The 20,135-nt window shown below is 43.5% G+C and overlaps 2 protein-coding genes across 3 annotated transcripts in view; one reads left to right on the plus strand and one right to left on the minus strand.

Annotated features, from left to right (window-relative positions):
* The window catches only part of LOC102949574 (BRCA1 associated protein), a 105,942-nt gene that overhangs the window by 33,472 nt on the left and 52,335 nt on the right, over window positions 1–20,135 (minus strand). The gene's annotated exons all lie outside the window — the stretch shown is intronic.
* Window positions 1–20,135, plus strand: part of ACAD10 (acyl-CoA dehydrogenase family member 10) — a 42,289-nt gene that overhangs the window by 4,234 nt on the left and 17,920 nt on the right. The window contains exons 2-8 of the mRNA XM_042961684.1: window positions 600–799; window positions 5,386–5,534; window positions 7,609–7,803; window positions 11,677–11,835; window positions 12,556–12,715; window positions 13,916–14,057; window positions 19,462–19,530. Coding sequence (XP_042817618.1) covers window positions 613–799; window positions 5,386–5,534; window positions 7,609–7,803; window positions 11,677–11,835; window positions 12,556–12,715; window positions 13,916–14,057; window positions 19,462–19,530 — 1,061 coding nt within the window. The 5' untranslated portion in view covers window positions 600–612. The remainder of the gene's footprint in view (window positions 1–599; window positions 800–5,385; window positions 5,535–7,608; window positions 7,804–11,676; window positions 11,836–12,555; window positions 12,716–13,915; window positions 14,058–19,461; window positions 19,531–20,135) is intronic.

A 20,135-nucleotide genomic window follows, 5' to 3' on the forward strand; every position in this document is an offset into this window, starting at 1 on the left:
GGCTCTGAGCTGTCAGCACAGAGCCCCATGTGGGGCTTGGACTCACAGAGTGCGAGATCGTGACCCGAGCCAAAGTCAGATGCGCAACTGACTGAGCCACCCAGGTGCTCCACTACCACTGAAAATTTTAAGTGGCATTAGGAGGTGGCCGCATTTACAGTTTTGAAAGAGCACTCTTACTCTGTTTGAAGAGTGAAGAATGAAGAGGGGGTTTGAGAAGAGGCAGGGGAACCGGTTAAGCTGTTGCAATGATCTGTGGGCAAGTTCATCGGTGGGTAGTAAGTGGAGACAGGTAGACAGCGGCTTTCAGGAGGAAGACTTGACAGCACAGAGCATCTAGTTTCGCCCCAGGTGGGGACTGGGAGAAGTCAGGGGTGAATCCCAGTTTTCTAGCTTGAGCAGGTAGCTGAATGGTGGAGCCCTTTACTGAGCTAAGGAACTGAGAAAAAGGAGGAGTCAGGGAGGGTTCAGTTCTGGTTGTGGTTTGAAGCGTTGGCTGGAGATCAGTGGAGATGCCAAGTTGGCACACCTGAGCTCTAAGATGGTGGACTGGACTGGGGGCAACGAAGGCGAGCTGTGCCCTGTGTCTTCTCCTGCAGTCTTGGCCTCGACATGTACATAAGATGGCTCTTCCAGTTGTCACAACTCCAGCAGCCTCGGAGGGCAGCCTTCCTGAAGCACATCCAGTGCAAGCACCAGGGAGCCAGGCACTGGACACATTCTGGAGGCGGCCCCTACAGAGCGGTGATTTTTGATATGGGTGGAGTTCTCATTCCTTCTCCAGGGAGAGTGGCTGCAGGTGAGCTCTTTATTCTGTTTTACTTCTGGAGACTAGGCTGGGGGTGGAGGGGAATGAAGTGAGGTAAGGGGAGACAGAGGAAGATTTGGGCAGGGGGAGATACTCTGGCTCTTAAATCAAATTCCAAGCACCACTTTGTGGCTGAGTATCTTGAGTAAATTATTCAACTTCTCTGAGTCTTTATTTTCATTTTGTTATCAAATTAAGGCTAATAGGGGTGCCTGGGTGGTTCAGTAGATTGAGTGTCTGACTCTTGGTCTCGGGTCAGGTCATGATCTCATGGTTCGTGACATTGAGCCTGGCATTGGGCTCTGTCTCTCAAAATAAATAAATAAAATTTAAATTAAGGCTAATTATGGTACTTACCTCTTTGGGATTTGGGGAGAGTTGAATGACATGATTACAGAAGACACTTGCGTAGCACAGTGAGTGCTTATCTCAACTTAAATTCCCAATTCATGATGAGCTGCCATTGTTATTGTTGTTATTGGTATTGGTAGAATTTAACTACCTTTCTCTGAGAACCGTGCTGCTTGCCTGAGAAACCTGCTTTATGTCCTTCAAGATCAAACCTCTAGTCTCTGATCCTTTATCAGCCCCTCCTGGTTTACTGTTTTCCTTACTCAGTTCAACTGACTTGCATTGGATTAATTTTTTTTTTTTTTTACACTTATTTATTTTTGAGAGACAGAGAGACAGAGCGCAAGCTGGGGAGGGGCAGAGAGAGAGAAGGAGACACAGAATCAGAAGCAGGCTTTAGGCTCCGAGCTGTCAGCAGCACAGAGCCCGACATGGGGCTGGAACCCATGAACCGTGAGATCATGACCTAAGCCGAAGTCGGACGCTTAACCGACTGAGCCACCCAGGCGCCCCGCATTGGATTAATTTTGGCCTCAAGTGTTAGGAAACCTAACAGAACAGTGACCGAAACAAGATCAAAGTTTCTTTCTTTGGCACATGAAAGCTCAGGTGTGTGGTAGGGGGCTAGTATGTTGCTCGGTGATATCAGGCACTCAGGTTGTGTCTATTGTATCGCTTTGCTGCAAATACTCTTCATTTTCAGTTTCACCTCCTGATCTATCTTGGCTGCATTACCTCCTGCCATCACATTCTCATTCCAGCCAGCAGGAATAAAAGAGGGCCAAAGAGCTGACCTCTATGGTAGCTGGTTGGGCGATTCTCCATGCTAAACCAACCCAAGTACAGGTTTTATATGTCCCTGGGTAAAAAAAATTACTATTGACGTTAAACATGAAACAGTTATTTAACCAGCAAAAATGAGTTTGGGAATAGCGGAGAATTGCAATTTGGGACAAGCTAGCTTTGGTCAAAACCATAGGCTAGTCCAACAAACAAAAGAGAGGAACATTTTATGGAGAAGGAGGAGGAAGTTGGGAGGGCTTGTTTTGAACAAAAGTCCATTGGAGAAAGGCAGGAGTTCATGGTGATGATGGTTTCTCATTAGCCGAGCTGGTGGGGTAGTCAGTTCAGCATACATCTTTTTTCCTGTTGGGGCCAGTAATTCACCATCCTTTCCTGTTGGAGATTCTTCTGTTGGTGTCTGTCATTGATGGAGTTGGAAGGGCGTGCGAGCTCCCCCTTCTGGCGTCCTGACTTCATTTTAGTGAGGTTTTCCTTTTCACGTTACCCAGCTAAGCAAACTGACTTGGTGAGCAATTTTTTAGCTTCTGCTGCAGCTGGTCCCTCAGCCTCCCTATTCCTCTGCTCATATTCCTCTGGCATTTGCCACAGGGCTGTTCCGACCTCCCAGCAGTCTCCTACTCCCCCCACCAAGCCTTCATACTTGGAAGACAGCCGAATCTCTTCTTTTACAGAAAACAAAGATCACTGGACAGGAGTCTTCTCAGCTTTCTCCAGAATATCTTGAGAACCTATTCGCTTCACTCCCTCTGCTTCGGCCCAGGTTCAGGACCCTACCGTCTCCTACCTGCACCATCACATGAGCCTCCTAGCTCTTCTCTCTGCCTCTGGCGCTCTGGGTTTTGTACCACCTTCCATGCAGCCCCCAGAGTTACATTTCTGAGATGCAGATCCCATCCCTTCCCTCCCTTGCTTCAAATCCTCGAGTGCCTGTGCTTTGTCCCTTAGATTAAGCCCAGAAGCTTTCGCTTGGTATCCAAGGCCTCTTGCAAATTAGCCCTCGTGTCCACGTACCATAGCATTTCCCACATTTCAGCCTCTGTGGACTGCTTGATGTTCTTTAAATTTGCCGAACACCTTTACACTCCTGTGTCTTTGCAAGTTCTCTCCCCTCTGCTGGCAGCCACCCTTCCCTGCCTCCTCTGCCTGTTCAAATCCTGCTTGTACTTTTGATGGTGACCTAAACAGTATATTACTTGCCACAGTGCCTGGAGTATTTTGCACACTCAATAAATCTTGTGGTGGTTATTAATATTGACTTTAAGACTTCTTGGGGCACCTGGGTGACTCAGTTGGTTAAGTGTCCAACTTTGGTTTGGGTCATGATCTCATAGTTTGTGGGTTCAAGCCCTGCATTGGGCTCTGCACTAACAGTGCAGAGCCTGCTTGGGATTTTCTCTGTCTCCCTCTCTCTGCCCGTACCCTGTGCATGCTCATGTGCGCGCTCTCTCTCTCCCCCTCTCTTAAAAATAAATAAACTTAAAAAACAAACAAACAACTACAAAAAAAACGACTTCTTTTCTGTGAAAGCCTCTCTGACCTCCTCCCTGGGTAGAGTGTCCCTGTCTAGCATGTTCCCAGGTCAGTTCATCCTTTATCAAGGTGTGTTTCAGGTAGCAAGCTTTTTCTATAAAGGGCTAAGTAGGCTCTGCAAGCCACACAATCTGTCACAATTGCTTAATTCTCCTGTTGGAGCAAGAAAACAGTGATAGACAGTAGTACATGAATACAAAAGCAGATAGGAGACAGATTTGGTTCCCAGGCCGTATTTTGCATATCCTTGGTCTAGTTTATACACCTGTGTGGTATTCCATTCTATGGATGTATCAAAGTTGATGTAACAAGCGATTTACTGACATGTGTTTAAATTCCTCGTTCTTTTTATCATGAGCAATTCTGCACAAACAGCCTTGTTCATAATCTTTGCTGACTTTTATAAATATATATGTGGGAGAAATTCCTAGAAGTGGAATTACTACATCAAACGTATATTTAAAATTTTGCTCTCCATAGAGGTGGTTCTTCTTTCCACTCCCATCAACAGTCTACAAGAGTGCCAGTTTCCTTACATGCTTGCCAATTCTGAGACCATAAAAAATGTTACACATTTTAGTTCTCAAATAAGTAGGATTATTTGGATTGAGCTTTAAGTCTTGCTATTCTCAAAGAACATGTATCAAATTAGTAACATTGATTATTTCTAAGGGAGATTGCTTGTCATTTAACTTTCTTTTTTATACTTTATATATTGTCAAATATTTTCAATGCACAGGCCCTACTTTATCAAAACAAAATAAATGTGTAAAGTATATTATGTCGTAGAAATACTTATGATTGCTACATATATATTTGCCCCATAGCAGCTATATTTTAGAAAGAAAACACACAACCTGGTACAAGAAAAAGCAGCCTCTGTCCAAAGACTCCCCGTACACACAAATGCTGATCCATTCACTGCCTGAACTTCTTATGGATAGAAATCGTCTTTAGGGGCGCCTGGGTGGCTCAGTTGGTTGAGCATCCAACTCTTGATTTTGGCTCAGGTCATGATCTTACGGGTTCATGAGTTCCAGCCCTACGTTGGGCTCTATGCTTACAGTGTGGAGCCTGGTTAAGATTCTCTCTCTCTCTCTCTCTCTCTCTCTCTCTCTCTCTCTGTCTCTCTCTCTCTCTCTCTCTGCCCCTCCCCCTCTTACACTCTCTCTGTCTCTCAAAATAAATAAGCTTAAAAAAAAAAAAGAGGGGCGCTTGGGTGGCTCAGTTGGTTGAGCATCCAACTCTTGATTTTGGCTCAGGTCATGATCTTACTGTTCATGAGTTCGAGCCCTGTGTCGGGCTCTGTGCTGACAGTGTGGAGCCTGCCTGGGATTCTCTCTCTGTCTCTGCCCCTTGCTCGCACTCTCCTTCCACCCCTCAAGAATAAAAATAAACATTAAAAAAAAAAAAGGAAAATTTCTTCTTTATTCCGCAAAGACCGCATCCCCCAAGTGAACGTTTCAGCGTAGCAGTTCTGGTGCCACAGAGGATGACTCCAGTTTACAAAATGAAGGGCCTGTTTTGGTGTGCTGTCCGAACGTGGCTTATTACGCTTGTGTTTTCTTACCACGTGCCAGGAGTGTATGAGCGACCTGAGGTACATGAGGCAGCTGATGAGAGCAGGGAAGAAAATGCATAATGCAGCGTCCAGAGTCATGTCAAGTAGAGGGTAAGGACCTGATGCTTAACAGCAGTGTCCCCTCCATATCACTGTTGCCTTGGGGTCTAAGGCTGAGATTTTGCGTTTCCTCAGTTTCTCCTAATTCCCGTGAGAATCCCCCCCTGGCACCACAGCAGCGTCACAGGGACTGGTGGTAATTCCCCTGAGCTTTCCAAACCCCAGCCATCTCTGAATGTATTTCACTCATTGCAAATTTTAATTCCTATAGAATGGGAGCTACAAAATGATATCCCTCCTGGAACTATACTGCAGGCCTTTATCTCAGGTGGTGAAAAGGGGCCCTGGATGAAATTTATGAGGGGAGAGATAACAACAGAGGATTTCTTACAGCAATTTGGGAGACTTTGCTCTGAAATCGTGAGTGATAAACATACTTGAATTTACATATTCTTTCTGCCTAGAGTTTGGGTGCAATACTCAGCTATTAAGTTGGTTAAACTGCAAATAAGTGAAAACCTAATAATCCATTTGAATTAAAAAAACTTTTTAAATTCATTCATTTGGGAGAGAGAGAAAGAGAACAAGCAAGGCAGGGGCACAAAAGGAGGGGGCCTGAGGATCCAAAGCAGGCTGTGTGCTGACAGCAGAGAGCTCGATGTGGAGCTTGAACTTACAAGCCATGAGATGATGACCTGAGCCAAAGTCGGGACGCTTAACCGACTGAGCCACCCAGGTGCCCCGCCATTTTTAAGTTTTTAATGCATTTCTTCCATCCCCAGGTACTGAACTTTAACTACATATATCTAAAAGTATGTGCCTCCCCCACTCATGCTCTGTGTCTCTTTTTCAAAAATAAACATTAAAAAAAATCTTTAAATGAATGTACATAATGCCGCTCAACTGCACACTTAAAGTGGTCGAAATAGTACATTGTATGTGATGTATGTTTTTTTTTTAAAGATTTTATTATTTTTTTGTGTTTGAGAGAGAGAGACAGAGACAGAGCATGAGCAGGGGAGGGGCAGAGAGAGAGGGAGATACAGAATCCGAAGCAGGCTCCAGGCTCTGAGCTGTCAGTACACAGCCTGACACAGGGTTTGAACTGCACCCCGAGATTATGACCTAAGCCAATGTTGGATGCTTAATTGACTGAGTCACCCAACTGCCCCTATGTTACATATATTTTACCACAATTTCAAATAGGTATATAAAACTTTGTGCTAAGTGAAAGAAAGAAGTCAGTCAAGAAGACCACATAATGTATGATTCCATTGATATGAAATGTCTAGGACAGGGAAATCAATAGAAATAGAAACTTAGATTAGTGATTTTCTAGGACTGAGAGTATTGGGAATGGGGGGTAGAATGGAACATGACTGCCAATATATATGGAGTTTCTTTTCAAGGTGATGAAAATGTTCTAAAATTGATTGTGGTGATGGTTACACAACTGTGAATATATTAAAAATTTTGAATTGTACAGTTTATGGGTGAATTGTGTGGTATGTGAATTGTATCTCAAGAAAGCTGTTCCATAGTGTGTATGTGTGTGTTTGTATAAAAGAGCAGACCTGCCTTTGCAAATGTTTGAAATATGGTAACAGTTTCCAAAACCCACGTAGATTGAATTTAAAAATGACAAATGGGTCAGAAGCTGAAGTTCACAATACGAAATCATTACATGTCTTCTGGATCATTAAGAATTAAATTATAGGGGCGTCTGGGTGGCTCAGTCGGTTAAGTGTTTCACTCTATTTCAGCTCAGGTCATGATCTCACAGTTCATGAGTTCGAGCCCTGCATTGAGCTCTGTGCTGACAGTGCAGAGCTTACTTGGGATTCTCCCTCTGCGTGTGTGTGCTCTCTCTGTCTCAAAATAAATAAATTTTTTAAAAAGAATGAAAGGATACCTGCTTAATATACTTTTAGCTTGAGTTGTCCTTGGATATTCTGATATTCTTTAAAATTGCCAATCCATGGGGTGCCTGGGTGGCTCAGTCAAACATCTAACTCTGGATCTCAGCTCAGGTTATGATCTCACAGTTTGTGGGTTTGAGCCCCACACTGGGCTCTGTGCTGACAGTTCAGAGCCTGGGAGCCTACTTCAAATTCTGTGTGTGTGTCTCTCTCTGCCCCCCACCCCCACCCCACTTGTGCACGCGCCCTCTCTCTCTCTCTCTCTCTCAAAAACAAATACGTAAACATTTAAAAATAAATAAGTAAAATCGCCAATCCATGACTGAAATAAAGAATTAATTTAACTGGACTATTGATATAAATAGCTCCATTCCCTCACCACTGTCACCTGAAGTTACTTTTTACAACCTTGTATGTGAAGTTCTGCACCGGGGCTGAGGGACAATTCCTTTAGGTAGCAAATCAAACAAGGTAGCAGTAGGAAGACAGGAAGCCGTGTTTTTCTCTGTTGGTCATAGGCTGTTCCTCCTACTCTTAATTATTGCTGCCTCTCCTTTCCCCTCCCCCATTTTTAGTCAAAGACCTCCGTACCTGTGGGCTCCTTTTTCTCCCTGCTGACCAGTGAGCAAGTGGCAAAGCAGTTCCCAGTGATGACTGAGGCCATAACTCAAATTCGGGCAAAAGGCCTTCGGACTGCAGTCTTGAGCAATAATTTTTATCTTCCCAACGGGAAAAGCTTTTTGCCCCTGGACCGGAAACAGTTTGATGTGGTAAGCTTGAAGTAATCCAAAACTATCGAAACAGAGTCTCTGTCCTTGCTTTAGGATGCATCATTAAACACTGCCTCGTAGCAGGTCTTGAGTGAATGGGTTTCTTTAGTCAGTCTAACTTGACTAAATTAGATTTAGACCTAACAGGATGAAAAGAGGACTTCTAAAACATCTCTGAGCTCTCAGCAAGGTCCAGCATTTATGGTCTTTGATAACTGGTTGAAACCTCAGCTTTAGAGACTCTTTCATGTTCTGGGTTTGAACCTTATTCGTCACATAACTCACAAACTTCCGTCAGCCCTCACATCTAAAGGGACCTTTGACCTTATCTCTTCAAAGACCAACCATGTTGGGGTGTCTAGGTGGCTCAGTCAGCAGAGTGTACAACTCTTGATCCCAGGATCGTGAGTTTGAGTCCCAGATTGGGTGTAGAGATAACTTAAGTAAATATTTTTTAAAAAGAAAAAAAAAAAGACCAGTGATGTTGCCCTTTATTTCTGTGGCATTAATCCTGAGACCAGTGCTATCCAATAAAACTTACTGCAGTAATGGAAATGTCCAATATGGTTGTTTCTTTCCTTTTTTTTTTTTTTTTAATTTTTTTTAACGTTTATTTATTTTTGAGACAGAGAGAGACAGAGCATGAACGGGGGAGGGTCAGAGAGAGAGGGAGACACAGAATCTGAAACAGGCTCCAGGCTCTGAGCTGTCAGCACAGAGCCCGACGCGGGGCTCGAACCCACCGACCGCGAGATCGTGACCTGAGCCGAAGTCGGACGCTTAACCGACCAAGCCACCCAGGTGCCCCCAATATGGTTGTTTCTAGTCACATATGGCCATTAAGCCCTTGAAATGTGGCTGGTGTCACTAACAACTGAATTTTATTTCATTTTTATTAGTTTAAATGTAAATAATCACATATGGCTGGTGGTTACTATATTGGATAGCCCAGTGCTAGACCATCAAACTGCCCTGAGAACATACTGAGTGAAAGATGGTCTTCTGTGCCAGGAGGTTACTCCTATAAACGATTCCCCATTTCCCCAAGAGAGAAATAGATTATCATCCTGGGACAGATATGAATTATTCGTAGCTGACTTGCTTAAACTTCAGTTAGAAAGTAGATTCTTACTGAGCAGTTACTGCGCGCTGGCCACTGACTACACGTGAAGGGATACTGTGGCAAATGTGACAGACACGATCCTTGCCCCGCAGAGTACGCACCTGCTACATTTCAGGTGCTCACTCACCACGTGCGGCTAGTGGCTACTATACCGGACAGCATATACAGCGTTTCCATCATTCTGAAAAGTTCTGTTGGATAGTGCTATTTTAGAACATAAAAGCTAGTAAAATTGACAGGTGGAAATTCAGAGGGCAAATGTTGGAAATGAACCTCTCAGCCTAGTGCTGTTTTCACCTCCCACGTCCTCCTTCCTTCTTATAGAAAGCCTGTCAGAGATAGAGTCCTGTCCCCTCTGTACACCTTGTCTAGCTCCCCACCTGCTTTGATTGTTGTTTTCCCCGTGGGACACAAACAGCGCTCTTCCAAGCCCCCTCCCCTCCGAGTGCTCCGGGACTTCAGCCAGATTCAATCCTGTCTATGCAGCTTGCTAGCCAGGTGATCACGGGCGGTGGCTTTGCTTCCTTGAACCTCAGTTTCTTCCTCTGTAATTCGGGAATAGCAATTTCTTTGTTGTAGGGTCGCAGCGTGCATCCCACAGAATTATGCATGCAAAGCTCTCTGCATGGTCCTGGCACATGGTTAGTATTCAGTACGTTTTGGTTATTTTCAGAGTGCAATGCAGCTATAGGAATGATATCTTCATCTAGACAAATTAAATTGTCCAGGCTCACGTTCAGCCCTTCAAATGAAGCTACAATTTAAAAGACCTATGAGTTTCTTTAAAAAAAAAAAAATGGACTTGTTTATTCAGACTTCACAGGCACTTTGGCATGTGCTTTCCAAGAGTTTTCTGATGGGTTTTCGTATCTTAGGTCTGCAGAAGACCTGGAGTTTTAAAAACATTTCATCAAGGGCAAGGGTTTAGATTTTTGTTCTCTAAAGCACACGCACACACACATACATAGATGTTTTCTCTGTCAACATTAGAGGCTGAACTCTTAAACCAGTATTATAGGAATCTGTCTCGGCTTCAAAATGTTTTTCCATCTAATTTTTTTCAATTAAAAATATTTTTACATTTTTTTATTGTAAAAACCCACATAACATAAAATTTACCATCATAACCATGTTTAAGTGTTCAGTTCAGTAGCGTTAAGTATATTCACATTGTTAAGAACTACATCTCCAGGACTTTTTCAACTTGCAAAATAGAACAGAAAGAGAAGGCCGGGGATCTTATCAAACTTAAATCTGGAGAATTTTTTCACTTCCCCAATACAGTGACCCTCAACATAGTCCCTCAGGAGAGATGCCTGCTTGTGAGAACTTGGCTCACTGGGCTCACCACCCCCTCTGTCTGTCTCAGCCAGCACAGCTGTGTTGTTCTCCCGCAGTGTGGACACTGGTCTGTGTCTGAAACACCCAGCTTCTCTGGTACCCACTACTGATGTTTTCTTTACACGGAGCTTGTCTTTTTTAGTTCATTCGGCTCCTTTAGAGACAAGGAAGATTAAATAGAGTGGTCCAATTTATTTAGGATATTTATTTTCCTGAAAGGGCAGTTCTCACCCAACCCTGAATAATGCAAATGTAGACTAGAGGGAAGGGTTTGTCCTTGGTTTTGGAGAGCCTGAGTCCTTCCTGGAGTGAGCGTGGATTGAGTTCTATTCTCAGGGCAGACCAGAGGGTGTCAGTTATAAGCTTCTGTGGCTGTTTTAGGCCCACTTTATAGGAGATTAAGCCCTGGGGACAGTGTAAGAGGACCTGCAGGTTGATGGATCAGAGGTTGCCTGGCACTGGGTCTGGTTTTGCAGGGTTTCATCTGGACCCTCTGAAGCATACCCACCCCCCACTCTCCACCCCCCACTGCATTTCCAGACCAGATACACAGTGGAAGTGAAGTTGTCAGGACACAGGAAGCTCTTTGCGTGAAAGGAATAGTACTTTGCCATGAACAGTCTCTTTGGGGTCTGTTCTCCCATGGGATTTTTATAAGTTGAGGATGGCTGTTCTGCTTTTTAATTTCTGAAATACAGACATTAAGGTCATGTGCCTTTTGTAGTTAGTAAACAGTGCCGCCTTCTTTTTTTTAAAAAAAATTTTTTTAATGTTTATTTTTGAGAGAGGGAGAGAGAGAGCACGAGCTGGGGATGGGCAGAGAGGGAGACAGAGGATCCAAAGTAGGATCTGCACCGACAGCAGAGAGCCCGATGTGGGGCTCAAACCCACGAACCAACCATGAGATCATGACTTGAGCCGAAGTCGGGCACTCAACTGACTGAGCCACCCAGGTGCCCCTCCCTTCTTTCTGAAAAAATGGTGAAGTAGAAATCTACAGCTCTTCTGTGTAGCCACAATATTTAACATTAGCAAAATGCTAACATCATTTTGGAACCACTCAATTTCATTTAATTTTCTCAGCAACCGCTAAGATAGGTAAGATAGCTATTAGCATCCCCACTTTGCCGACGATGACACTGAGGCCCATTGTGGCTTCGCTGTGTGCGCAAGGTCGCTGTTTCTGAACCAGAACTTTGGTTTTCTGAGCTTGCCCCCAGCTAGTAACCCGGTATTACCATATCTCCAACTTTAAAAAGCAACATCATTTTATATCGTAACACTCTGAAGTTACTTATTATAACAAATCTCAACGGTCTTCCTATTATTCTTTTAAAAAATATGCCAGTATGCATGTGGGAGCACCACCTTTTAGGGACACTCATCTCTCATCCCCGTCCCTCGCTCAGGTCGTGGAGTCCTGCCTAGAAGGTGTCTGTAAGCCAGACCCCAGGATATACAAGCTGTGCTTGGAGCGGCTTGGCCTGCCGCCTTCTGAGTCCATCTTTCTTGATGATCTTGGACCGAATCTAAAAGCGGCTGCCAGCCTTGGCATTCACACCATACAGGTAATGATCACTATTTTTTGAACCCCTGCTGTGCTCTAGGCACTAGCATCAGCATTTCTAAGCTTGTCCTGTTAACAATCATAGTTGTGTTTAGTGGTTTTCCCCCATGTTGCTGTGGTCTTCTTTTTTATTAATTTTAGGATATTTACATGACAAGCCACTCTATTTTTGAAAGGAAGTAAGACAGACACTAAGAAGGCAGTTTGAGAAAAGAATTATGCAAGGAGGTGAATGGCAGGCTTAAGACATTTGGGATGGCAGCTAGGCTGTCCCTGTGACACTGTTCTGGGTAGGGAGCCGGCAGCTACCAGCCACACGGACCACCCGGGTCATGGCTGTGAAGCACAAGAAGCCACCTGAGAGGACGTCTCTGTCCAGCTTCCTGTGTTTGCGTTTCCATTATGAAGCTGATGGGCCATAGGGACAGGGTTGATGCTGCAGCACAGTATCATGCCCTCCTGGCACGAAGGAGCATCGTGGACTCTTAACTGGCACTCTTCCCAGCCAATAAGAAAGTTTAGTGTGGTTAAGAATTAAATGGCAAGAGCAAAGTCTTTATACAGCTTCCTCATTAGCTGAATATCTTGGCCTCCAAAGTCCTTGCTCAGAAACGTGACTTCTTCGATATTTTCCTCTAAAAAACTGCCCTTTTAGAGAACAGACAGGAGGCCAGGTCAGGGTTGACTGGTGGTACATGTTCAGTCTTCTCTTTGAAACCAGGTTGATGACCCAGAAACTGCGGTAAAGGAATTAGAAACCTGTTTGGGTTTTACGTTGAGAATGATTGTTCCAAACACTTGCCCCATGAGAAAGACAATGGACATTCCACGAGGTTCCTTGGAGAAGTACCTCAAAGACTTACTGGGGACCCAAAGCACAGGTATTTAAAGTTCTGTTTTTTGCCAACTCTTTCAAGGCTAGGCTTCAGTCTGGTTCTCACTTTCAAACCCTAGTGGAATATGCTGGAGACAGAGGCTGTGTGGTGAGGAAAACAGCCATGGAGCTCAGTGGATCTGAGTGCAGCTTTCAGTTTTGCTTGGGGAAAAGCATGAACCCCAAAAGTACACTCACCCTCTCTTCCACCCGAGACGGTGGTGTGGCAGGGATCGCCTGGGATCTGGAGACTGTGTACGTGCCCAGGGGTGTTTGAGTCTAAATGTTTTGAGATGACAGCCTGTTTTGTGGAGGTGACTTAAGAAGCTGCATAAATTTACAGTGTGACAAGTTGCCTCCATCCCTTCAAAGGCCCCTCTTTGATTCTTCATATTCCTCTCTCAGAAAAATACGTGCCTCGGGGGCCTTGGAAGACATTTCCACCTGGTGATAAAGTTTTGCCTGACCCATTTAATCCTTGAAGACTTTTTGCGTGGAGCTCCACTTATGTTTTCCAGAGATTGGATTGTTCTCAGGGCCTCTGCAAAGCTGAGGGGCCCCTTCTGAGCCGGCCAGCTCCAGCTAACTCAGGCAAATGCCAGTTTCTTGCTCTTCTGACCATGTGAAACGAATCTGTGTCCAGAGTTCAGTCTCGTTATGAAGCTGAAGGTTAATTAGGATGTTCCTGAGCGGGAGCCACGGATTTGAGCCCCTTGGGGTGGGAGAGAGCGTCTCAGGGAAGCACTTCAGCTCAAGCTACAGGCCTCCGCGGAAGCTCCTCCCGGCCGTCACGCCAGTCTCAGGCGTGGTTTGGCCGAGTGTGGACTGAGGGATGCACAAGGGCGCTTTTCATCCTCAGGCTTAAAGCATTCCATTTCAGCATGGTGGGTTGCCATGACCGTGCTTGTGGTTGATAAACAGAACTGAAAAGCTTTTCTTCGTGGAGCGGGAGTTGGCAAGAAGGACAAAACTGGACACCTGCACAAAGTGAAGATGATTGTGGTGTAAATGGAGTGGCCTTTGCCACACTGTAGTGGACCTGGGCTGGCACAGTAGGCCTGGGCCTCCATCACTTCTGGTGCCCAAGTCGGAGGTGCATCCCTAATCAGAATGTCCTGCATCCCAAATGCGGTACTTGTTAGAGAGCAGGAATGCCCAGCTCTATCCTTCTGAACCACTGTCGTTATCTTTGTTTTCAAACTTGCAGGCCCAGTGGAACTCCTTCAGTTTGATCATGGGCAGTCAAATCCAACCTACTACATCAGGCTAGCTAACCACCAGCTGGTTCTGCGGAAGAAGCCCCCGGGGACACTCCTTCCATCCTCCCATGCAGTGGAGAGGGAGTTCAGGTAACTTCTCAGAGCTGGGGTGTGCTCCCCTCCATCCTCCGCAGCTCAGCCCTGAGCTGACAAGTCAGCTCTCCATCAGACTGCCTTGAGACATTTAAAACCGCAAGTATGAATTTCCAAAATTATCTCAAATAAGAACATGTAACCTAATTTTATTCAGAAGTTTGTCTTCTCTTTTCTGTACCTAAACCTGTAGGAAACTAGACCTTTTTGGAACCTCTGGTGGAAAAAGCATTATTGGAATACTCATTAGTCTCACCTTTTAGTCTTAAAGACTAAGACCTTTAGTCTTTTTTTTTTTTTTTAATTTTTTTTAACGTTTATTTATTTTTGAGACAGAGAGAGACAGAGCATGAACAGGGGAGGGGCAGAGAGAGAGGGAGACACAGAATCAGAAGCAGGCTCCAGGCTCTGAGCCATCAGCCCAGAGCCCGACGCGGGGCTCGAACTCACGGACCGTGAGATCGTGACCTGAGCTGAAGTCGGACGCTTAACCGACTGAGCCACCCAGGCGCCCCAAGACCTTTAGTCTTATAAACAGTGTATCAGTGGGGCTGAGGCCAAAACAAGCATGGCATTGAGTTGGTAGTTGTTGAAATTGGCTACATGGGGGTTTGTTTCATGAATCTCTACTCATAGATGTCTGAAATTTTCCATAATAAAATCTGTAAAATAATAATGGGTTGCATTACAGCCCATCCCAAATAAAATAGTTTCTTTTGAAAATAGGAAAATTTAAACATAGCAGGTTGAAAAAAAACCTAGCTCCAAATTCTTTGAAACTGAGATGAAAATTCTGGATGGTCTCCAGAGCGGGGCTTACTTTCCTGGAAGCCTTTCTCTTCCTCTGCTTCCTTCTTCCTTCCAGCCCATTATGTTCTGTAGAAGGAATGTTGCAGAGTAGTAAGGAAAATGTGACTTTGGCTCTTGGTCCCTTCTTGTTCTCACTATTTACTCTTTCTTCTTTGGACTTTTTAGTTCCTAGAATCTGACTTCTCCAAGTATTGCAGGCAATGGTGACTGAGAATGACGAAGCTTTAGGGGGTCATCAGAGGAGAAAACCTGTAGCTATTTCTGAACATTTATATATGTACCCACATAGTAGCAGGTTTGTATTTAGAGGAAAGAAACCCTAAACGTGTGAAACCCCCACTCTATTCTCATGCATCCTGCTTGTGAACTCTGACCATTCCCAGGGGTACTGAGGAATTCTGGAGGGCTGTGGTGACATTCCAAAAATCCAGGAATGCAGAGAATTTCCATTTTAGTAAAGGAATAAAATGGGCATTTGAAGATGAAATGTAATATAGTATCTGCTTATAAAATGCTAAATGTGGGGGGGGGGGGGCGCCTGGGTGGCTCAGTTGGTTAAGTGGCCGACTTCGGCTCAGGTCATGATCTCGTGGTTCACGAGTTCGAGCCCCGCGTCAGGCTCTGTGCTGACAGGTCAGAGCGTGGAGCCTGTTTCAGATTCTGTGTCTCCCTCTCTTTCTGACCCTCCCCCCGTTCATGCTCTCTCTCTGTCTCAAAAATAAATGTTAAAAAAAAATGCTAAATGTAGGGGCACCTGGGTGACTTAGTCAGTTAAGCATCTGACTTTGGCTCAGGTCATGCTCTCATAGTTTGTGAGTTCTAACCCTGTGTTGGGCTCTGTGCTGACAGCTCAGGGCCTGGAGCCTGCTTCAGATTCTGTGTGTGTGTGTGTGTGTGTCTCTCTCTTTCCCTCTCTGCCCCTCCCCTGCTCACACTCTTTCTCTCAAAAAAACATTAAAATGCCAAAGGTAAATCTGAACAACTTTGGGAATTTTGGAAAACAGCATGATACAATTTATTAAAAACCTCATTGTAGTCACACTTTGAGATCTAACAATTCCAGTTAGAGGAATGTCTCTTTAAAAAATAATTCTAAATAGGGAAAACAGCTTTATGCAGTAATATGGTCACCACAATGTTGTTTTAATAAAAAATTGCAAACACCCAAAAGGTACAATAATCAGGAGATGATTAAACCTTGGTCTATCTACTTGTTGCCATAACAACAATAATAGTAATAGCTGACATTTACTGAGCGTTTAGTATGTGCCAGGCACTGCAATAAATGTTTTGGATGTATTGTTAACCCAAAGCATTCTCACAACAACTCATGATATGTTACTATTATGATCCCCATTTTATAGGTGAGAGAAGCGAGGATTAAAGAGGTTAAGCGGTGTTTCCAGGGACACACAACTAGCTGTGAGTGACGGAGGTGGGCATCATACCTGGGAGGCAGTAGGATTTCACAGCCCAGCTTTAATGATTGTGCTATTAGTGTAGCCAATAATATGCCTGACACAAAAATGCCATGATAAAATTTTAACGTGATAAAACAGATAGAAGCCACCTATAGTTCTATCCTGTTTTCTTGTTTTGTTTTTTAAAGATTTTATTTTTAAGTAATCTTTGCACCCAACCTGGGGCTCAAACCCACAACCCCAAGATCAAGAGTCACACACTGTACCAGCTGAGCCAGCCAGGCACCTCCTATTTTTTTTTTTTTTTTAAAGACTTGTGCACTGAAACAAAAATATTAGAAAAAAACACAACATTATTTACCATGGTCATGTTGGACTAGCATGTTTCTGTTCCTCAACTGTAAGCAACAGAAACCCACCTAGACTGACTTAAGTCTTCTTTTTTAAAAAAGGAAGAGGAGTAAAATTTATTGACGTCACAATTTAAATCTTTCAGGCATAACCAGATCCAAGGGCCCATATAACGGCACTGGGACTCACTCATTTTCTCTCTCTTCATCTCTCCACTCTTCTTTCCTCCGTAACCTCAGTGAATGTTCCAGCGTACCTCCTGAGATTTGACTCATTGGCCCAATGTGTTGTCTGGGGTCAGGAGGATGCAGTATTCAGATTGGCCAAATCTGGGTCTTGTGCCCATCCTTGGAACCAGGGTTTGCATCAGTCCCACCCAGACCATGTGGACTGACGGTGGGGGAGAGCTGTTTCCTAAAGGAAAGTCCAGGTATGTTATCAGAACTTGAAGCAAGGAAAGGACACCAGGCAGGCAAAAAGCAGGAGCCAGTTACTGGTGATAAGACTGAGTAATTATTGGGGCGCCTGGGTGGCTCAGTTGGTTGAGCGACCGACTTCGGCTCAGGTCATGATCTCGCAGTTTGTGAGTTCGAGCCCCATATCAGGCTCTGTGCTGACAGCTCAGAGCTTGGAGCCTACTTCAGATTCTATGTCTCCCCCTCTCTCTACCCCTCCCCTGCTCACGCTCTGTGTCTCTCTGTCTCTCAATAATAAATAAACGTTAAACAAAATTTTTTTAATAAAAAAAAAAGACTGAGTATTTTTCTATTTAAAACATGAAAAAATTTCTTCCTTAAGTGATTCATAGAATTTACCAGTAAACCCATCAGGGACTGGAGTTTTTAGGAAAAGGTTTTTTGATTATGGATTCAATTTATAAATATTGGGTTATTCAGATATTTTCTTTCATCCTGTTTTAGTTTTGGTAAGTCATAATTTGCAAGGAATTTGTCCATTTGTCTAATCTATCAAATTTATTGTTCATGATATTCTTTTATTATCCTTTTAATGTATATAGGATCTGTAGTGATTTTCCCTCTTTTTCATGATATTGAGTGATAATTTGTTCTTTCTTTCATTAGTCTATTTAGGGATTTATCAACTGTTTTCAAAGAAGAGTGTTTCACTTTATTAAATCTTTCTGTTTTCTGTCTCGTTTCTTTCTTTTTTTTTTTTAATTTTTTTTAACGTTTATTTATTTTTGAGACAGAGAGAGACAGAGCATGAACGGGGGAGGGTCAGAGAGAGAGGGAGACACAGAATCTGAAACAGGCTCCAGGCTCTGAGCAGTCAGCACAGAGCCCGACGCGGGGCTTGAACTCACGGACCGCGAGATCGTGACCTGAGCCAAAGTCGGACGCTTAACCGACTGAGCCACCCAGGCGCCCCTGTCTCATTTATTTCTGTTCTATCTTTATTCCTTTCCATCTACTTACTCTGGGCTTATTTTTTCCTTCATAGTGTAACTGACTTAAAGTCTTTTTACAAGTATTTAAAGTTATACATTACTTTCTAAGTACTTCTGTATCTCACAAATTTTGACATGTTGTATTTTTTATTGTTATTACAGTTTAAAATATTTTCTAATTTCCCTCGTAATATCTTGTTTGACCCATGGCTTATATGAAAGTGTGTTCTTTAATTTGCAAGTATTGGAGCTTTTTAAAAAAATGTTTTATTTATTTAAGTAATCTACACCTCACGTGGGGCTCAAACTCACAACCCTGAGATCAAGAGCTGCATGCTCTTCTGACCAAGCCGGCCAGGCACCCCTCAAATATTTGAGCTTTTTCTACATGTCATAAATTAATGATTTTTAGTTTAATACCATTGAGATCTTAGAAATACTGTTTAAGATTTCCGTTACTTAATCGTATGAACCAGCATATGATTTATCTTGGTGAACGTACTGTGTGTACTTCAAAAGAATGTGTATCCTGCCCTTGTTGAGTATTGGGGGAATGGCCATCAGGTCAAGTCGTTGGTAGTATCACTTGGATCTTTGTCTTACTGCTTTTTGTTCTCGTTCCATCAGTTACTGATAAAGGGGTATTATAGTCTCAACTATGTGGATTTGTCCGTTTCTCTCTGTAATTCTCATCGTTTTTCTTTCATTTTGAAGTCCTGTTATGAGGCATGTACACATTTATGATGGCAATATCTTCCTGATGGATTAATTCTTGTATCATCTGGAAATGTCCCTCTGCTTCTGGTAGTACTCTTTGTCTTAAAGTGTCCTTTCTCTGATATTAATGTGGCTATTTCTTTAAAAAAAATTTTTTTTAACATTTATTCGTTTTTGAGAGACAGAGAGAGAGAGAATGTGAGTGGAGGAGGGTCAGAGAGACACAGAATCAGAAGTAGGCTCCAGGCTGTGACCTGTTAGCACAGAGCCCGACGCAGGGCTCAAACTCACAGACCATTAAATCATGACCTGAGCTCAAGTTGGCCGCCTAACCGACTGGGCTACCCAGGTGTTCCTTTCCCTATGTTTTTATATATAAAGAATGTCTCCTGTAGACAGTGTGTAGCTAGGTCTTGCTTTTCTGTGCAATACAATAATCTCTGTCTCAACTGAAATGTTTAGTCTAATCAATGTAATGTAACTAATGATATATTTGACTTAAGTCTATAATTTTGCTATTTGGTTTTTGTTTGTTCCATCTGTTTGTTCTTCTTGCATACTTCGGGGTCAATTGGATATTTTTTAGAATTCTGTTTTAATTCCTGTGTACACTAATTTTAATTCAGAAAAATAATTTCAAGAAAATCTCATCAATTCAGCCAGCATTTTCATTCATTTCTCTTTATTCTGGCAGGATAATGAAAGCCCTTGCAAATGCTGGGGTGCCTGTCCCCAGAGTTCTTGACCTCTGTGAAGACTCAGGGTAATGATGAGACTTATTTATTTATTTTTAAATGTTTATTTATTTATCTGGGGGGGAGGGGCAGAGAGTGAGGGAGAGAGAGAATTCCAAGCAGGCTCTGCACTCACCGGGGCTCAATCTCACAAACCGTGAGATCATGACCTAAGCCAAGATCAAGAGCCAGATGCTTTAACCCACTGAGCCATCCAGGTGCTTCCAGATTGATTGATTGATTGATTGACTAATTTGTTTTAATGTTTATTTATTTTTGAGAGAGAGAGGGAGAGAGAGCAAGTGGGGCAGAGGCAGAGAGAGAGAGAGAGAGAGAGGGAGACAAAGAATCTGAAGCAGGGTCCAGGCTCTGGGCTGTGAGCATAGAGCCCGATGCGGGGCTCGAACTCACAAACTGTGAGATCATGATCTGAACTGAAGTCAGACGCTTAACCAACTGAGCCACGCAGACGCCACTGGATTTATTTTTTATTACATATTCAAACTACAGAAGAGAAAAGCCCATCTAGTCGCTCAAATCCCAGTTTGTTAGAATGAAGACAAAATGTGGATGGGAGAGAAGAAAGACTTTAGAGCATTCCCTCCCCGCCCCCAACCCCGAGAGCTCACAAATC

This window comes from Panthera tigris, chromosome D3, assembly GCF_018350195.1.
Source record: "Panthera tigris isolate Pti1 chromosome D3, P.tigris_Pti1_mat1.1, whole genome shotgun sequence".
In the NCBI taxonomy this organism is placed as follows: Eukaryota; Metazoa; Chordata; class Mammalia; order Carnivora; family Felidae; genus Panthera; species Panthera tigris.